The 21,122-nt window shown below is 47.0% G+C and overlaps 1 protein-coding gene across 4 annotated transcripts in view; it reads right to left on the bottom strand.

Moving 5' to 3' along the window:
- Positions 1-6,608, bottom strand: part of CRTAP (cartilage associated protein) — a 40,352-nt gene extending 33,744 nt beyond the window's left edge. For 3 of the 4 annotated variants that reach the window (XM_068981678.1, XM_068981679.1, XM_068981680.1), the window contains exons 1-2: positions 6,138-6,608; positions 2,196-2,345 (exon numbers count right to left, since the gene is read on the bottom strand). In XM_068981678.1, coding sequence (XP_068837779.1) covers positions 2,196-2,345; positions 6,138-6,608 — 621 coding nt within the window. The remainder of the gene's footprint in view (positions 1-2,195; positions 2,346-6,137) is intronic. The other variant, XM_068981681.1, reaches the window with a different exon arrangement.
- Positions 6,609-21,122: the final 14,514 nt, after the last annotated feature.

Raw genomic sequence — 21,122 nt, 5'->3', positions numbered from 1 at the left:
TAACAGCAAAGTATAAAGTAGGAGTTTCCACGTGTCTGCACAAGTTCCTGGGTAGGGCAGCCACACGCCACCCAGAGGAAACATCAAGGAATTCCTGCTACCTGTTGCCTCTACCAGGTACCAGGAATAACTAGGGCTGAGGAAGCAGCTTCATCTTCACCAGAAATAAGTAGAGATCTTGGACACATGCAGAAACCTGCTAACTTGGAGGGGCCAGGACAGGTCTTGAAATATACATGTGGCTCTCCTTTGGGAGTTTTGTTTTCAGCTGCTCTGGATGGGGGGTAGTTGAGGGTCACCCCTGGGACCTGGAATTTTCACCCAACTTAAAGCCTAAGGTTAGGAAGGTGGATCTCCTTGTATCTCCTGGGCAGGCAGCATCCCCTGGAAGCAAGACAGGCAAAGAACTGAAGCTTTGCCTGGAGATGGATGGGGGGTGGGGGGAAGGGGAGTGTGGGGCAGGGGAAGCAGAAACACCAGACCGCTGGCTCTGCAGAAATGGCAGGTGGCAGCAGAGAGAGAGCCCTGCAGAGGGCCTTCCCTGGTGGTCCAGTGCTTAAGAACCTGCCTTCCAATCCAGGGGACAGGGGCTCCACCCCTGGTCAGGGAACTAAGATCCCACATGCCCAAGTCTGTGTGCCACAACTACTGAGCCTGCATGCCCCAGAGCCTGCGAGCTACAATGAAAGATTCCCACGCAGCCAAATAAATAAAAGCAAACAAACAAAGCTCTACAGAGAGAGGATGCCCCTAAGCACAGTGCAATGACCACACGCACACAACTCTTTTCCCCGAACCCAGTGAACAATAACAGGGAAGAACATAGAAAGGGATCAATTCTTCTCACAGGAGATCAGGAAAGGAGCAAGCAGCAGACGAGAGATTTCAACAACTTCTGGAAAGACAGAGAGCCGAATGATCAGAGAGGAGGGTCCTCACGGGAGGTGAGCTACACAACCCATAGACGCCTTCAGGCACCAGCGACCACAGAGGCTGGCATGAGGTGCGGGATGGAACGCTGGGCTGAGAGTCTGAACCTAGCTGTTGGAGCCCGGCTTCCCCTGACAGCAGCCATCTGCTCCTCTAAGGGACCACGCCTTCCAAGTCTGTTCTAGAGATTCTACCCATAAAGGCTGAAGGACCAGGGAGCGGGCACAGCAGTCAAGCTGAGGTGTGGGCTGACACCCAGGAACAGGTGAGGCCTCCAACTCAGCCGTGAGACCGCCATCCCTCTCCCCAGACTGGCTCTCAGACACTCCGCCAGCCCTGCAGAAGGCTGGGGAATTCTTCCCTGGAAACCAGATGGGCTCCAGAAAAGAGACTTTGCCCACGATGTCTGAGGGTCACCGCTGGCGAAAAAGTGAGCTTGCAGTCTGGTCCCACGATGGGAAACCCTAGAGTCAGACCTGAGGCTCTAGGAGCTCCGGTGGGCACTTCCAACCCATCCCTCTGTTTTCAACCCCTGCTCCTGCCCCACTGGTACCACACACCTGGAGCCCAGATGCGACAGGCCCCGGCAGCAGCAAATACTCTGGACTCGTCCTCTTCTTCCTGTCCGCACTCATTCCCCTCAGAACTCCCCTCTGCAGATGCACAGACGCAAATATCCTGTAATCTGTCGAGTCTGTCCTCCTAGAACCTTATTCCCCTTCCATCTTGAGATATGTGCTGTGTGTGTGTATAAAAATACATGTTTCCTAGTTGCATTAGAGATGAAGACCCACTTCCTGTTTCTTCTGTTCTTAGTCATTTATAGATGATTTCCAAGACCCATTTTTATACCATCTTAAAACTGAATGATCAAATGACCATATTTCTAAAATGCAGCATTTAAAGGAAAAAAAAGTGACTTTAAAATCTTTACGCAATGTAAAATTGCATTCTTAAATGGATCAACTTGGTGTTAAAAAAGCAATAATTTTTTCTTCTTTTTTTAATTTTTTGGCCATACCGCACACCATGTGGAATCCAGTTCCCTGACCAGGGATCAAACCTGCACCCCCTGCATTAGCAGTACGAGGTCTTAACCACTAGACCACCAGGGAAATCCCAAGGCAGTCATTTCTATTGTCATAATACTCATTAAATGTCATCAAAAATCAATTTATCAGTCCTTCACTGTCAATAGCTGTTCACTAAGATACACTTCAAAAATTCACACTGCAACTAACCACTGTGTAAAAATCCAAATGTACCTCGTACGACTTGGTTTCCAAGTCTTTAATGTAGTCCTCGGCATCAGGCAGGCTCTTGTAATAAGCCATGTTTCTCTTCATCATCTCGTCATCAGGATGCTTCAGTAGAAAGGTGTGAGCAGCTGCAATGGCTTTCGGAAGATTATTTGCCTAAAGTCCAGAGAGGAGAGAAAAGCGCTGCTCAGTGGGTGGTGAGCGTGATTTCTGTAAAACAAGAATGTCTGTTCAGTCCTTAGGCAATTTTGTGTTTCTACACAGTGTTTCCAGCTAAGGGCTCAGTGATTTCCAAGGCCCAGCATACCTAGTCCAGCCACAAGGCATGAGCGTTCATTCCCTATGGGTGAGCCGATGTACCCTCTGTGCCTGCCCTGATCTACTCTGCCGTCTCCACCCTGCCCTGCCCAGGAAGCTGGCGTACGGGCTGTCCCTGTGGACTCCCTTGCCCTCCAGCTTTCAGTGGGTTCAGCCCCAACAGGTGCCCAACAGGAGACTGAAGGAAGGGAAGAGAATAAGGCTGCACTGTTTTCGTCCTGGCTCCTTCCCTGCAAGGTCGCTCCCTTAATTGAAGGTCACAGCCCTTAGTGGAGGGTCTCTCCAGCTAGTCTCTCTCCATCCACGTAACCCCTTCTGGCCTGGGAGGTGGTCACACCCCACTGTCACCAGCTTTTGTAAGTAACCGCCTTACTCATAAGCATTCCTCCAGTTACCCCGTATGACTATATCACATCTTTTCTGCCAGAACCTTGACGGATAAATCAGTATTTTCCTGGGTCTCTCACAGAACCTCTGTTTCATCTTCCCGAGGACCCCCACCACCTCCTCATTCACTCACCCATTCACTCAGCAAATATTTGTTGAGAGACTCTACAGGACAGGTGCTGTTCTGGGAAGTGAGTCTTGAGGGGTTGGGAGGAAGATCCCTGCCTATACATGAGAGTCCTCCCTTTCCCCACGACCTCAATCAAGAGACTCTTAAATATATATATATATACATGTGAAAGTCACTCAGTCATGTGTGACTCCTGGCAACCCCATGGACTATACAGTCCATGGAATTCTCCAGGCCAGAATATTGGATTGGGTAGCCTTCTCCAGGGTATCTTTCCAACCCAGGGATTGAACCCAGGTCTCCCGCCTTGCAGGCGGATTCTTTACCACCAGCTGAACCACCAGAGAAGCCCAAGAATACTGGAATGCGTAGCCTATCCCTTCTCCAGGGGAACTTCCCAACCCAGAAATCGAACCGGGGTCTCCTGCATTGCAGGCAGATTCTTTACCAGCTGAGTTATCAAGGTATATATTTATCAGGGTATATAAGTATATATATTTATTTAATTAATTGATTTGGCTGTGCTAGGTCTTAGTTGCAGCATGTGGAGTCTAGTTTCCTAACCAGGGATCAAACCCAGTCTCTCTATATTGGGAGTGAGGAGTCTTAACCACTGGACCACGAGCCTCTTTTACGTCATCCTGTCTTCTGCATTCTTGGCAGCTGGCAGAGTTCTCAGGACAAGGCAGGACTTGGTAAGTACCAGTGACATGGACAGGACATCATGACTACATAATATTTTCATGAAATTAATTCATGTTTCCCTCTCTTTCCCCCTCTCTCTCTTCTCCCCATTCGGTGGTGATCAGCTGATTCTGAGTCTCACTGCCTCAGGGGAGGTCAGGACATAGAAGTATGACCAGAGCCCTTGTACTCCTTAGAGATCTTGGCAAGTATGTGAAGAAGAGGAAATTGAGAGAGGGAAGCGCAGGAAGAAGCTGACTGGCCTGGAAGAAGAAGACAGAGGAAGGATTTCCCTGTCGGTTCCAGACCCAAGGTTCCACTGCAGGGGATATGGGTTCCATCCCTGGTTGGGGAACTAAGATCCAGCATGTCATGGCCACATGGCCAAAAAAAAAAAAAACAAAACCCAAGGAGGAGGAAGAGGAATCCTCTCGGCTAGAAAAAACTCCCTCCTTGGGGTCTGCAGGGGCAGCAAGGCCTGTGGCCCTTGACCCTCAGGTTTGGTACCTGCAGGCAGAGCCCAGAAGTCTTCAGGGAAGAAGGAGATGCCATGAGGTGAGTGAAAAGGCTCGAAGAAAGGGACAGGGACACCTCCCTGTGTGGACACGCGAGCAGCAAACAGAGGCCCCTCCCCACCATGGATGTCATGGCCCCCCCATGCCCCGAAACCACAGCACAATTTGGGGGAGGGAGCGCGGCAACCCACCCATACATATGCAGGGAGGCTCCTTCAGCCAATCCAGAGGGACCCTCGGGGGCAGGAATTAGGGAATTCTGTTTGGGGAGAGAGAATAAAGGGATATTTGGCACGGTCTGGATTTCTGAGAATCAAAGGGCAGCAAATAGCCTGGGCAGAAACTGCCCCTGAAACGGGAGCCTAGTTGGCGATAATGGCAGAGCCTGCCCTGGAGTGGCGGGTGGTGATAAGGACAGACTTCCAGATGTCCGTGCTGATGTCTGAGGAACGCCATCTAGTGGCCTGGAGTGGGACTGTCTCCCTGTACCCCTTCCGCCCCCGGGCCCCTCGCCTCCTCTTCGGCCCCTCCCTCCCCCCAACCCCCCTAGACTCCTGTGGAAGCGCACAGCCCTAACCACCTGACCGCCGTGGAATTCCCTTTACTGACTTCAAGTAAGTGATTGTCACAAGACCTGTAAATGGTTTTGAAGAGAAGTTATGAATTTCCTAGCCTTTGCGGATGCCACGATGGACGAAACCCCTGCCTTCCGGTCACCCTGAATTAATTGTTCCTCCCCTTTTGCCTCGGTTCACATTCATCCGTGTTTTAAAGAAATCAGAGCTTCCATTATTCCCCAGGTTTAAAAATAAAACGTTTCCCCCTTGATTATGTGACTCAAATTTGGCTCATACTGTATGTGCCAAAAGCTTTACAAAAAAGAGGATTAAATTAGTCTTTTTCAGAGTAAAAATATAGTGCTTGTATGAGTCAGCCATCATTTCTGAGTCCCGGAAATGTATTAATCTCATCCCTGGTCTATTTTAAAACTGTTTGGGTTTTTTTTTTTTTTTTTTTGCTAGGACAAACATTCACTAATCTGATACTTTATATAAAGCTGTAGCAGCCATAGAAATAACCCAGTTTTTCCTCCTATTTAGGGTTTTGTGCTATTTTATGGCCCATACGAATGCAACATACACGTGGACCCGTTTCAGAGAAATACGAAAAGCAGATCTTGCAGCCCAAAGACACAGAGTTTACCAAATCGTTCTCCAATTAAGTGGAAACAGCTTTGGGGGCTCTCTTGGCAAAACCCACTGAAGACCCGCCAAGCTAAAGCCTCTTTATCCAGTTAACAGGGAATTCAGCCCATTCTTAAAACTTCAGGGTCCCCCGTGTAAGGACCTAGAGGGTAGACAACTGCAATTTGTGGCTATTTTTAGCCAGCAATCACAGACCGGATGCAGAGTCACAAAAAGGAGGAAGACAACCGCGTTACACTGTAGATGAAAGCCGGCGGAGAGCGCCAGCTCTGAGGAATCACAGCGCTCAGGTTCTCCTCCTCCAAAGGAGCCCTGCCCTTTTAAGTTCCTCTTTAAAAGAGACTGACCGGCCCCGCAGGTCCTCTTCCGCCCTACTCACTTGAGAAAAGGGATTTTGATGCTATCTACTAAAAACAGAAGTCTGTCTTCAAATAACACTGTGCTAGTCGTTAGATATACATCCTCTGCCTCAGAACCACCCGTCAAGAAAAGTATTTTTCATCTTTATCTATGAAATAGAATACGAGGAAGAGGATTTGAAGGACTCCCTTAGCGACGCTGAGAGCGAGAGAAGTAGGTCTACAAAGGGCGGTGCGACCGAGCCCAGGACGCAGGCACAAGGCAGGGGTCTAGGGGCGGGCCTAGGCGCGGTGGGCGGGGCCTAGGCTCGGGGAGGGGCCTAGGCGTAGGGCGGGGCGAGCGGACTTGCCTTGAAGTAGGCGAACTGCAGGAACTTGTAGGGCTCTCGGCGCTGGAAGTCCGCCAGTACTTCGCGGCTGGGTTGCGACTGGCGGAAGGCCGGCAGGCCTTGCTTGCAGCGTTTGAGGCAGTGCGCGCGGCGCAGCAGGCCCCCGAAGAGACGCAACTCCGGGTAGCGCGCGAGGCCGGCGGCGGGCTCGGGCTGCGGCGCCGCGCTGCAGTTGCGGTGGCAGAAGGCCTCGCTGTCCCGTAGCAGGCGGTGCAGCCGCAGGCTGATCTCCAAGTAGCCCACGCTCTCTGTCCAGTGCTCGCTGCTGTACTGGTCCAGCGCGTGCCGGTAGGCCGACTCGAGCGGCATCAGCTCGTCCCGCGGGAAGCTGCGGAAGCTGTAGCGCTCGTACTGGGCGCGCCCCGAGTGCAGCGCGCATACCACGCATAGCAGCGCCAGCAGCGCCGCGGCCGCCCGGCGCCCCGGCTCCATCGCTCCAGGCGGAAGGAAGGAAAGAGAGGAGAAAGAAGGAAAGGAAAAGGGAGCCGAACGCTGAAGAGGCGGAGACGCCAGCCTCAGGCCCGCCCCGTCCGGCCGCCCCTCCCCACCCAGCCGGGGGGTCTGGGCAAAGCTGCCCGTACGGGGAGGGTGTCCTAGGGAGGCGCGCTGCCCTCTAGTTTCTGCGAGTCTAACATTTGATCCCCCGCTCCGATGATCGCTCCTTTAGAGAAGGCGGTCTGGAAGCCAGATGGATCAGCGCTGCTTAGACTTTAGAATCATTTAGAGGACTTTTGAAAAACGCAGATTCACAAGTGACTCCAGAGTTTCTCTTTCACCAAATCTGGCTGAGATGGGGATCTGAGGGTTTGCAATTCTAACCAGCATCCTAGTGAGGCTAATCCTGCGGGTCCAAGGCCTACACTTTGATGACCGCTAACGACCTTACATTTCAGTGAGAGAGAGACAGTGCATATACAAAATTAATAAGGATGTCGGTGGCACTTTGTAAACTATTGATCAAGTTGAAGATGCACACACCTTATGATCGCGATTCCACGCTTCAGAATACGCTCGAGAAACTTGTATGTGTGCATCAAAAGATGTGGATGAAATGTTAAAGGCAGTACTGTTATTTTATTATTATTAAATTTTTTGGCCGCACCGCTCGACTTTCAGGGATCTTAGCTCCCCGACCACAGGGCACACCCGTCCCAGCAGTGGGAGCGCCAAGTTCTAGCCAGTGGACCACCAGTGATTAAGTCCCAGCATTGTAATTTTAATTACTTAAATTTTTTATTTTTAAATAATTTACAAAAAATTGCAAGGATAGTACATACAACTTCTATATATCCTTTATACACATCCACAAATGAATAACTTATGCCACATTTCTTTTTCTGCATCATTTGAGAGAAGATTGCATACATCAGGCCATTTACCCTTTAATCTTTTAGTATGTATGTCGTAGGAACCGAAACTCTCTGTGTGTGCTCAGTCGTGTTTGACTCTTTGCAATCCCATGGACTGTAGCTTGCCAGGCTCCTCTGTCCATAGGATTCTCCAGGCAAGAATACTGGAGTGGGTGGCCATTTCCTTCTCCAGGGGATCTTCCCGACAAAGGAATTGAACCCATGTCTCCTGCATCGGCAGGCGGATTCTTTACCACTGCCCCACTTGGGAATGAAACTACAATGCTCAAATTCATTAATGATCAAATTCACTAATCAATATCCCCTATTCCAGTTTTGTCAGCTAATAATGTCTTTTACGGGCTTCCCTTGTGGCTCCACAGTAAAGACTCTGCCTGTAACGCAGGAGTTGTGGGAGATGCACTGGTGGCTCACTGGTAAAAAAATCTGCCTCCCAATGCAGGAGACATAAGGGAGGTGGATTCAATCCCAACTGTTGTTGTTTAATCCAAACATGTATATAGCACGTGTATAAACATGTGTAGCACGTTTTCCCCTGGGCAGGAAACAGTCCAATATCCTACTGTATCTAGTTGTTTATTCTAGCTAATGTTCTAGAATCTGAACTTTCAGATTTTATTGTTATGCTATTGACACTAAGAGTACAGGCCAAAACAACAGTGAGATCCACCACACGCCTATGAGAATGGCCAAAATTCAAAATACTGACAGCGCCAAATGCTGACAAGGAGGCAGAGCAACAAGAACTCGGTTCCTCGCTGGTGGGAATGTCGAATGGTACAGTCACTTTGGAGAGACCGTCTGGCCGTTTCTACCAAACTAAACATACCCTGCCATACCATCCAGCAAAATTACATTCACTGGTATTGACTGAAATGAGGTGAAAACGTCTATTCATACAGAAATCTACACATGAATGTTTATAGCAGCTATTTACATGATGGCTAACACTTGGAAGCAAACAAGATGTCCTTCAACAGGTGAATGAATGAACTGTGGTACGTTCACATCTAGCAATGGAATATTACTCGGCACTAAAAAGAAATGAGCTATTTCACCACAAAAAGACATGAAGGAAACTTAAATACATTTTACTACATAAAAGAAGGTTATATATGAAAAGGCTATATACTGTATGATTCCAACTATAAATGACATTATGTTTGGGGGTTTTATTTATTTGTTTTTTTGTTTTTGTTGGCTGCACCACACTGCTTGTGAGATCTTAGCTCCCCAACCAGGGATTGAACCTGGGCCCTCGGCAGTGAGAATGTGGAATCCCAAGCAATGGACCATCAGGGAATTCCCCCAACTATATGACATTCTGGAAAAGGCAAAACTATGAGAACAGTAAAAGGATCACTGATTGTCCGGTGATACGGGGAGAGAGGGATAAACAGGCACAGCACAGAGGACTTTCAGGGCAGCGAAACTATTCTGTGTGATACTATAATGGTGGATGGCTATCATTATACATTTCCCAAAACTCAAAGAATATGCAGTATCAGGAGTGAACCCTAATGGAAGTCATGGGCTTTGGGTGATCATATTGAATGAAAGCAGCTTCACTGGTTGTCCTAGGCGTACCCGTCTGGTGTGGGATTCTGATAGCGGGAGAGGCTGTGTGTACGTAGTGGTGGAGGGTAGATGGGAAACCTCTACCGAGTTTCACTACCCCTTATCACTTTCATTCAGCGTTGCTGCAAACCTAAAACTGCTCCAGTCTAGCTTGAAAAAAGAATACAGGGGCCTTCCCCTGGTGGCTCAGTGGTAAAGAATCCGCCTGCCAATGCAGGAGACATGGGTTCGATTCCTGGTCCCAGAAGATCCCACATGCCTCAGAGCAACTAAGCCCCTGCACCACAACTACTGAGCCTGTGCTCTAGAATCCGGGAGCTGGAACTATTGAGCCCACGGGCCGCCTACAGCCCATGCTCTGCAACGAAAGCATGAACGCTGCGACTAGAGAGTAGCCTCTGAGACAAGAAAAGCTGCACGGCTGGAAGACCTAGCACAGCCGAAAATAAATAGAATTATTTTTAAGAATACAGGCCAGTTATTTTATAAAAAGTCCTCCACTGAGGTTTCTCTGCTGTTTCTTCATTATTAGATTCAGATTAAGGTCTCTGGACTAGAACAGGGGTTCCCAGAGCCCAGGCAACAGACTGATACTGGTCTGTAGTCTGTTAGGAACCGGGCCACAACAGGAGGTGAGTGAAGCTTCATCTGTATTGGCAGCCACTCCCCATCGCTCTCCCTTCACCCCTAGAAGGGACCGTCTAGCTGCAGGAAAACAAGCTCAGGGCTCCCACTGATTCTGCATTATGGTGAGTTGTAGAATTATTTCATTGTCCATCACAATGTAATAATAATAGAAATAAAGTGCACAGTAAATGTAATGCACTTGAATCATCCCAAAACTGTTCCCCCCACACAGCCTCCCACGCCCCAGTCCATGGAAAAATTGTCTTCCATGAAACTGGTCCCTGGTGCCAAAAAGATTGGGGACCGCTGGACTAGAATACAGTCCTTCTCAGACGTCACTGGAGGAACCCACCGTTAGCCCCTTATCACTGATGTTAATTGTGATTACCTTGTTAAGGTTGTATCCATTTTCTCCACTTCATTTTTTTCTTTTGTATTTAATATGTGTTTTCGGTATGAAACACCAGGACAGTTTCTGATAGCAGAAAGCAGAAATAACTTGTGTAAAAACAAAAGTGGATTTTTTTGTTTGTTTTTTTAGAGAGAAGATACACACGTAGGAGAAAATTCTACAGCAGGGAATAATAAAAGAATTACAGCTATGCATAACATCACAGTGTAGCCTTAAAAAGAATGATTCCACTTGTTTAAATTTTGAAAGTATGCTAAAGTACACAAAATATTATTTAGGAAAGCAAGTAATAGCATCTTACCTCATACAAACAAATATGGTTTTTCCAGTAGTCATGTACGGACGTGAGAGACCATAAAGAAGGCTGAAAGTGAAAGTTGCTCAGTAGTGTCCAACTCTGCCATCCCATGCACTATACAGTCCATGGAATTCTCCAGGCCGGGATACTTGAGCGGGTAGCCTTTCCCTTCTTCAGGGGATCTTCCCAACCCAGGGATCGAACCCAGGTCTCCCGCATTGCAGGCGGATTCTTTACCAGCTGAACCACAAGGGAAGCCCAAGGACACTGGACTGGGTAGCCTATCCCTTCTCCAGCAGATCTTCCTGACCTAGCATCGAACCAGGGTCTCCTGCATTGCAGGCGGATTCTTTACCAACTGAGCTATCAGGGTGCTTTTGAACCGTGGTGCTAGAGAAGACTCTTGAGAGTCCCTTGGATGGCAAAGATCAAACCAGTCGATCCTAAAGGAAATCAACCCTGACTGTGCATTGGAAGGACTGATGCTGAACCTGAAGCTCCAATCCTTTGGCCACCTGATGCAAAGAGTCGACTCATTGGAAAAGACCCTAATGCTGAGAAAGATTGAGGGCAAGAGAAGAAGGGGGCAAGAGAGGATGAGATGGTTAGATAGCGTCACCAATTCAATGGACAAGAGTTTAAGCAAACTCTGAGAGAAAGGATAAGGAAGCCTGGTGTGCTGCAGTCCACGGGATTGCAAAGAGTCAGATGCGACAGAGAGACTGAACAACAACATACAAACATACAAGAGAAAACTGGAATAAAAAAGGAACCAAAAGGATGAAAAAGGAACAGAACTTTTGTATCATGAGTTCCTATAAGGGGGAGGGCCCCTTAGGTGACGTAAACGACAAATTCTCTTTAGTATCATGAGTTTATTCACTCTTTCACTACACTGGTCAGCACCTACCCTAGACCAGGTCCTGCCCTTGGCACAGAAGGCAAAGATGAATGAGACATACATCCTTGACTCCAAGGAGCTTCCAGTTCAGTAGAGATAAACATCTCTATTTTTTTTTGCATTTGTCCCACTGACCTATAGTAAATTGTTGTATGACAGGCACTGTATTAAAGAAATATCAACTCATTCCCTCAAAGTCTTGAGAAGACAGATAAGCAAACCCTTAATTGCCCGCCATTAGAGCTGGAGACAGTGTTATGTGGACCCCAAAGAGGGCTGAGTAACTATCTTAGTGACTTCGGCTGCTATCACAGGCGCAATGGATTGCTCATAAACTGAAATTTATTTCTCATGGTCTGGAGGCTGAGAACCCCAAGATCAAGGTGTTGGCAGGTTTGGCATCAGGTGAGAAACTGCTCTCTGATTCATGGGTGGATGGGGCAAGGGAACTTCCTGGTGTCTCTCCCTCTTTTAAAAAAAATTTATCAATTTTTATTTGAAAGATAATTGCTTTACAATATTGCGTTGGTTTCTGCCATACAGCAATATGAATCAGCCATGGGTACCCATACATGCCAGGGTCCCTGAAATCCAAGCAGCTCTGCCACCTCCACACCTGGGGCAGACCTAAGTCCTCAAGGAGTCTCTCTTTTTTTTAATTTGGCTGCATGGCTTGCTGGATCTTAGTTGCCTGACCAGGGACTGAACCCTGGGCCACTGTAGTGAAAGCACCTGGTCCTAACCACTGGATTCTCTCTCTCTTTTAATAAATGTTTGGCCATACCTCATGGCATGTGGGATCTTAGTTCCCCAACCTGGGACTGAACCCGTGGTCTCTGGATTGAAAGGCAGCCCATCAGAGAAGTCCCTGGGGATCTCCTTTTCAAGGGCACTAATCCCATCTATGAAGGCCCCATCCTTATGAGCTAATGACCCCGAAGACATCAAAGACCTCATTTCCAAATACCATCACTTTGGGGATTAGGTTTCAACATATAAATTTGGGGAGGGGCACAAACCTTCAGTCTGTAGCACTAACCTAGTCTGAAGGTGAGTCTGGGAAAGTCTCTTGCAAGAGGTCATTCTCTAAGTCTTGAAGGACCTGAACAAAAGGAATAGAAGACTGCTGGAGGCAAGAAGGGAAAAAGGAAGAAGATTCTTGGCAAAAGAAATAACAGTTACAAAGGAGAAGAGAGGTGATGGCATAAAGACCCCATATGTGATCCTATAAGAAAGATGAATGTGTGGGAATTCCTTGGTGGTCCGGTGGTTAAGACTTTGCGCTTCTACGGCTGGGGACCCCAGGTTCAGTCCCTGGTCAGGGAACTAAGATCCTACAAGCCTCGCAGTATGACCAAAAATAATTAATTCATTCATAATTAAAAGAAGATGAGGGTCTGAGTTAAGGCACAGAACATAAAGAGCCATAACACAGAGAAAGATAAATGTCATAAATCAGATGTATGTAGGGTGACGTGGAAAATGTTGGGAGGAAAAGAACCCTTCCAGCTAGCGCAAGCACTAAGTGCTTCATTCTGAAAGAGGCATTAAATCTGGGATTTGAATTGGGAATGAATTGTGACCTGTGGTCCTAAAAGCAAAACCTAAGACGATATGCCCAGAACCCACCGATAGAGAAAGCTTAAGAAATACACACAGGCAATAATAGGCTGCAGAGTAGTTTCCTCATATTCAACACATAATGGTCTCATGCTGGGTGGGCTAGAAAACAGAGACTGAGGCAAGAATTAAGTGCTCAGACTTTATGTGGAAGGTAGAATGCATGACTGGGAGAAAGGAAAGGAAAGGAAAAGGAAAGAAAAAATGAGATGCAAAGTGTGTGTGTGTGTGTGTGTGTGTGTGTGCGCTAAGTCACTTCAGTCATGTCCGATTCTTCATGACCCTATGAACCATAGCCCGCCAGGCTCCTCTGTCCATGGGATTCTCCAGGCAAGAATATGGGAATGGATTGCCATGCCCTCCTCCAGGGGATCTTCCTGACCCAGGGATGGAACCTGCATTTGTTACAACTCCTGCAGTAGCAGGCCAGTTCTTTACCACTAGAGGCACCTGGGGAGCCCCTGAGATGCAACGCAAAGACGCAGAGTAACATGTTCCCGCACTGGCTACAACTTCAGAACAGCTTGAAGATATGGAGGCCTTGGCAGGTGCACCCACTAGACCATGTGGAATGTCTCTGGACAAGCTATACAGAGAAACCACTCCCTGAAACAGTTGATCTGAGCGAAGGGCGAGGAGGACATTTATTTACTGGCTCATTCCCTGCTCTGATCCCTACTGCACTGTGGTTCTCCACGAGAGAGTGAACTTGCCTGCCCCTGTCGGTTGCACCACCCAGCCTCTGGCAGCCACAGAGGAAGTGTGGTGCTCTGCTCCAATGAGCGCACAGGTATCTGGAGGAGCCAGAAACTCCAGGTGGCTGGTTTGGGGCGATAGATGTGCAGCCAGGCTAGCTGGATAGAGCAGGCAGCTGAGGGCTCTGGAGACAGGTAACTAGGGGATCTGATGGGTCACATCAATGTGTTTGATATAGCAGTCAGAGAGATGGTAATCAAATTTTACCATGGATACTCTTCGGCCCAGAAGTTGCAAACTTTTGTGTCTGCTGGGGCCTGCAGGCCACGGAAAAGGTGCAGCAGACCAGAAGGAGATGTTGCAAACGGAAAGAATCTACCTGCCTAAAGAATGTCCCAGTGCTATATATGATCTACTGTTACCCCAAGGGACCTTGGGCCTCTTGTGGCTAGACTTTCTGACCATTTTTTCTTTCTGTTTTTGGTCGAACTATGCAGCATGTGGGAGCTTAGTGTCATGACCAGGGATCAAACCCTTGCCCACCACAGTGGAAGTATGCAGTCCTAACCACTGGACCGCTGGGAAAGTCTCGAAAGGGAGAGAGTGTGTGTGTTGAAAACAAAATCATTCCGCCTCCCATCCCTCTCCCCCATTAAGAAGGGCCTCACTTGGGGTATTTTTGCCTTTTGATCTTTTGGTTTTAGGCTCCTGAAAGGGAGTTTGAGGACACGCGGACCAAGGCATCCTAACCTCATGAGAGTCGTCAACCGTGGGCCAGTCCTGGGGTACAGCTGCCAACTTTTATTGAGATTGTGAGGAAACAGCAAGCTGATGATTTCACAATTTCATCTTTTTATTGCAAATAGATGGGGAAACAATGGAAACAGTGAAAGACTTTATTTTGGGGGCTCCAAAACCACTGCAGATGGTGACTGCAGCCATGAAATTAAATGACGCTTGCCCCTTGGAAGAAAAGCTATGACAAACCTAGACAGAATATTAAAAAGCAGAGACATTACTTTGCCGACAAAGGTCCGTCTAGTCAAACCTATGTTTTTTCCAGTAGTCATGGATGCATGTGAGAGTTGGACCATAAAGAAAGCTGAGAACACTCTTGAGAGTCCCTTGGACTGCAAGGAAATCAAACCAGTCCATCCTAAAGGAAATCAGTCCTGAATATTCATTGGAAGGACTGATGCTGAAGCTGAAACTCCAGTACTTTGGCCACCTGATGCAAAGAACTGACTCATTGGAAAAGATCCTGATGCTGGGAAAGACTGAAGCAGGAGAAGGGGACGACAGAGGATGAGATGGCTGGATGGCATTACCAACATGAGTTTGAGTAAGCTCCGGGAGTTGGTGATGGACAGGGAAGCCTGGTGTGCTGCAGTCCATAGGGTCACAAAGAGTTGGACACACTGAGAGACTGAACTGAACTGAACTGATCGTTTCACAGTCATACCCATTAGTTGGTTGCACAATTTAACCCCAGGATACAGGTCTTGTGACTTTCTTCATCAGAAAATTTAAAGACTTGTGAGAAGCATAAGGGATTGCTACACAGCAGAACTGTCTGAATCTGTAGGCAAGAGGCTTTATTTTATAAATAATCTTTTTATTTTGATATAAGAATTTCTATATGCCCTTTGCCCAATTCATCGATTGTTAACATTATGCCTCATCTGCTCCATGGTTTGCTCTCATCCTATACATGTAATAATATGTATAATTATATATATACATGTAATAAATATATATTTATTTTAATGTATAATTATATATATGATACATACACATGAGGCTTCCCAGCGAGCACAGTGGTCAAGAATCTGCCTGCCAATGCAGGAGACACAAGAAATGTGGGTTTCACCCTGGGTTGGGAAGATCCCCTGGAGAAGGAAATGGCAACCCACTCCAGCAATCTGGACTGGAAAATTCCATAGACAGAGGAAGACGAGCCTGGTGGGGTACGGTCCATGGGGTCACAGAGTCAGACACAACTGAGCGTTGCACAGCACAGCAGCACATACTGTGTTTGCACACTTAGACAGGAACTATAAATAGAGCAGGCACAGAAGCATCATGGCCTTGTGAAAATAACCTGGACTCTAATAAACCATAATGAAAATGTATGAGAAAGAACATGTATATACATGTATGTATATAAATAAACTGGAATCATTTTGCTATACTCTAGAAACTACTAATAACATAACATTGTAAATGAACTATACCTCAATACAAAAATAAAGATAAAAACTTGGGGTTTAAGTCAGGCGATGAGACTAGAGGTCCCGTCACTTCCTGGCTCTGCGGCTACTGCCAGGTACCTCCTCCGTGAAATGTGGATAATAACACAGACTGACTCACTGCTGGTAAAGCCTTTAGCACAACCACGGCTCTTTTCACTTCCAGTTCAACTATAACACAGAGTCTGGCGCTAAAATCTCAGAAACAAACTGCTATCTATACTCTCTGGGCAAGCTTCTACTGTAAAGGGTCAGATACGATCCATTTTTAGGTTTTGTGGCTCATAAAGGAAAGCTATGACAAACCTAGCCAGCGAATTAAAATGCAGAGACATCACTTTGCCAACAAAGGTCCGTACAAAGAAAGCTATGTTTTTTTCTAGTAGTCATGTATGGCTGTGAGAGTTGGACCGAAGAAGACTCTTAAGAGTCCCTTGGACGGTAGGGAGATCAAGCCAGTCAGTCCTGAAGAAAATTAACCCTGAATACTCATTGGAAGGATAGATGCTGAAGCTGAAACTCCAGTATTTTGGGCACCTGATGCAAAAGTTGATTCATTGGAAAAGACTCTGATCCTAGGAAAGACTGAAGGCAAAAGGAGACGAGGGAGGCAGAGGATGAGATGGCTGGATAGCATCACTGACTCAATGGACATGAATCTGAGCAGATTCTGGTAGATAGTGGAGGACAGAGGAGTCTAGCGTGCTGCAGTCTATGGGGTTGCAAACAGTCGGACACAACTTAGGGACTGAAGAACAGCAACAGCAAAGTCTCTGTTTCAGCTGCTCAACTGCCCTTGTGATCCCAAAGCAGTCACATGCAGGACGTAGTGGGTCAGAAGGGGTGGTAGTCTAATACAGCTTTATTCATGGATGCTAACAGTTGAATCTCGTATCTTTTTTTTCTGGCCATGCCTCAAGGCCTGTGGGGTCTTAGTCCTTAGACCAGACAAAGGATTGAACCCTGCCCCCCTGCAGTGAAAGTATGGAGTTCTGCCACTTGGACTGCCAGGGAAGTCCCCCTCATTTTTTTTTAGGTTTTTTGTTTTTAGTTTTGGTTGTGCTGGGTCTTCATTGCTGGGGGGGGCTTTCTCTAGCTACAGAGAGTCGGGGCTACTCTGTAGCCGCGGTGCATGGGCTTCCCATTATGGTGGCTTCTCTGTTGTGGAGCACAGGTGTTAGGCACACGAGCTTCAAGTACTTGCAGGTCCTACAACACAGGCTCAAATGCTGTGCACAGGCTTAATTGCTCTGCAGCACGCGCGATCTTCCCACAGAAGGGATTGAACCCGTCTCCTCTATTATCAGGTGGATTTGTTATCACTGAGCCACCAGGGAAACCCCCAAAATAACTTTTCAACTAATTTTAAAAACAACTACAGGGAATTCCCTAGCAGTCCTGTGGTTAGGACTCTGTGTTTCCACTGCAGAGGGCATGGGTTCGATCCCTCATAGGGGAACTAAGATCCCACATGCCGTGAGGCGAGGTCAAAAAAAAAAAAAAAGACACAGGAAGTGACACAAAACAAATGAATGACTAAGTGATGAGTACTCCTGTAACCACCCTCTAGTTCCAGAAACAAAATTTGGGGGGCCCTTCCCATTTCAGGCCCTCACTCTCATGAGTAATTACTATTCTTTATTATTATTACTTTATTTATTTTTTTGGCGGTGTCGGGTCTTAGTTGTGGCCTGCAAGCTCTTAGTTGCAGCATTTGCTGCTGTGGGAGCTAGTTCCCTGACCAGGGATCGAACCCTGGCCCCCTGCATTGGAAGCTCAGAGTCTTAGCCACTGGACCACCAGGGAAGACCCATAACCACTAATCTTGTCTGATAACCATCACTCTCATTGTTAAAAACCAACCTAAGTTTGAAAAAGCTCCGCAAATTGTAAAAAAAAAAAAAAAAAATAGTGCTAAAGAAAAAAAAATGGATACTTGCTAAAGTGGTAAGGAAGATTTTCTTCAATCTTTTTGTCATAACGGTCAATTCTACTGCCACAGGTGGAGAGGGATGGGTCCCAATTCTAACTACAGCAAAGAGAGCTGGGGATTTATAGCCAGCAGAGTTAGGGGCTTGTGGGTGGAAAATCGTAAGAGGAGGTCTCAAGGGATTCTTGCTAAGGGTAGGTCAAAGAGTTAGATGTCAAGGAGAGGTGGGGTGGGGATGAGGAACTTGATCAGATAACAAGAACTGGGGGATTATTCCCAAACTGATTTAGCAGGATTCTTTGCTAAGAATTTTTTTTTTTTTTTTTTTTTTGCTAATTTGCTAAGACTGGACAGTTCGGGTCAGGCAAGGACAGGTCAGGCACAGAAGGCCAAGATCCAGGTCTAGAAGAGTCTCGAAGAGTCTCTAGTGAGAGAAGCCTAATTAAAGTTTAGTCAAGGAGTCTATCAATAAACTGTAATTCGGCAGGGGGTGGGGGAGGTGCTCGCAGTTTGGCTTGTGGGATCTTAGTTCCGCTGCTACTGCTGCTGTTAAGTCACTTCCGTCGTGTCCAACTCTGTACGACCCCAGAGACAGCAGCCCACCAGGCTCCCCCATCCCTGGGATTGTCCAGGCAAGAACACTGCGGTGGGTTGCCATTTCCTTCTCCAATGCATGAAAGTGAAAAGTGAAAGTGAAGTTGCTTGGTCCTGTCCAACTCTTATCGACCCCATGGACTGCAGCCCACCAGGCTCCTTCGTCCATGGGATTTTCCAGGCAAGAGTACTGGAATGGGGTGCCATTGCCTTCTCCATCAAATCCTGGGACCACTAGGGAATTCGCTAACCCTATACTGTTATTGTTAATCTCAAGTCTCAAGTTAACAATATGGGCTTCCCTAGTGGTTCAGTGTTAAAGAATCTGCCTGCAATCTAGGAGATTCGGCTTCCATCCCTGGGTAAGGGAAGATTCCCAGGAGAGGGAAATGGCAACCCAGTCCAGTTTCCTTGCCTGGGAAATCCCATGGACAGAGAAGCCTGGTGGGCTACAGTCCCTGCTGCCACAAAGACTCGGACACGACTTAGTGACTAAACCATTAGCAAGTCAATACATTTAACATGAGTGATTTTTGTAGTGTCGGGGCCAGTGTGAGGAAAGCAGGAGAGACTCCATCTTGAAGCCTCCCATCTGTCTTAAAGACAGGATGTAAACTGGGCCTGAACCCTGCCCAAAAATGAGAAAACCATTGCTAATAAAAACCAGGTCTCCTGGAGACTTCCCTCCATACAGATGGCAAACGGAGACTGTAGTTGAGGTCAGGCTGCCCCTGTTAGACTAACCATGGAGATATCCCACCTTGATATATAAGCATTGTTCCCCACCTTTAACCTTAATTGTTTGTTCTCCTAGCACATACTTGTTGTAAAACTCAGTCATACACAACAAAGAGGTTGCTAACATGTAACCACTCACGTGGTGGGGGTGGGGGTGGGGGGAATGGTTATGAAACCTGGCCTCTGGGAAACATCAAGGTCCTTGTTGGGAACTGATTCCTTTGGACCTGCTGGCAGTAATAAACGGTACTCCACACTGTCTTGTGTCCTCTGAGGTGTGTTTTGTGATTCTGGATTCCACAACAGTAGAATGTTAATCGTAACTCAATAAAGCTGGAAAATATATATACATATATATATTGAAAGCGATTTCCCTAAAGGCGCCTTCCTCTGAGATTCAGTTTTCATTAGAGTTGATTAAAGTGCAGTGATGTCAAGAGTGAATTTGCAGAGAGTTTTGGCAACCAGGTAGGAAAAGACAACGTTAGGTTCAGATCTAGGGGTAGCCAGAGGTCCTGGACTGGTTAACTCACAGTAGGGTCTCCCTTTCCCCAAGTGTAGAAAAGAGATCATACTAGATATTGTACATCCACTTGACAGATCTGCTTGCATCACAGGGATGTTGAGTGGCTTAAGTGCCAAACTGAAAGACGGGACCTTTTGGTACTCTTATCTCTTACCTCTCAAAATCCGGCATGAAATAAAAATTCCACAGACCCGAGTGCCTTGAGGGTTGGCTGGTATTCCTGAAGATTTCGCCACAGTTGAACCACATCTCTTAATGTATCAGTAACCTGGAATACCTGCCTCTTGAGAAATCTGTATGCAGGTCAGGAAGCAACAGTTAGAACTGGACATGGACCAACAGACTGGCTCCAAATAGGAAAAGGAGTACGCCAAGGCTGTATATTGTCACCCTGCTTATTTAACTTCTGTGCAGAGTACATCATGAGAAACACTGGACTGGAAGAAACACAAGCTGGAATCAAGATTGCCAGGAGAAATATCAATAACATCAGATATGCAGAGGACACCACCCTTATGGCAGAAAGTGAAGAGGAACTAAAAAGCCTCTTGATGAAAGTAAAAGAGGAGAGTGAAAAAGTTGGCTTAAAGCTCAACATTCTTGAAAACGAAGATCATGGCATCCAGTCCCATTACTTCATGGGAAATAGATGTGGAAACAGTGGAAACAGTGTCAGACTTTATTTTTTTGGGCTCCAAAATCACTGCAGATGGTGACTGCAGCCATGAATTTTTTTTTTTTTTTTTTTGCAGCCATGAAATTAAAAGACGCTTACTCCTTGGAAGAAAAGTTATGACCAACCTAGATAGCATATTCAAAAGCAGAGACATTACTTTGCAGACTAAGGTCTGTCTAGTCAAGGCTATGGTTTTACCAGTAGTCATGTATGGATGTGAGAGGTGGACTGTGAAGAAGGCTGAGTGCCGAAGAATTGATGCTTTTGAACTGTGGTGTTGGAGAAGACTCTTGAGAGTCCCTTGGACTGCAAGGAGATCCATCCAGTCCATTCTGAAGGAGATCAGCCCTGGGATTTCTTTGGAAGGAATGATGCTAAAGCTGAAACTCCAGTACTTTGGCCACCTCATGCGAAGAGTTGAAAAAAGACTCTGATGCTGGGAGGGACTGGGGGCAGGAGGAGAAGGGGACGACAGAGGATGAGATGGCTGGATGTAATCACTGACTCGATGGACGTGAATCTGAGTGAACTCCGGGAGTTGGTGATGGACAGGGAGGCCTGGCGTGCTGCGGTTCATGGGGTCGCAAAGAGTCGGACACGACTGAGCGACTGAACTGAACCTGGAATAATGGTTCTCAAGCTTTGCGTGCTGTCAGAATGACCTGGAGGGTTGTAAAAATAGATTTCTGGATTCTATCCCTAGGGTTTCTTGGGCGAGGACTCGTTATTTC

Source organism: Capricornis sumatraensis, chromosome 10 (assembly GCF_032405125.1).
Source record: "Capricornis sumatraensis isolate serow.1 chromosome 10, serow.2, whole genome shotgun sequence".
Classification (NCBI taxonomy): Eukaryota; Metazoa; Chordata; class Mammalia; order Artiodactyla; family Bovidae; genus Capricornis; species Capricornis sumatraensis.
This window is presented reverse-complemented; position numbering and strand designations above follow the sequence as displayed.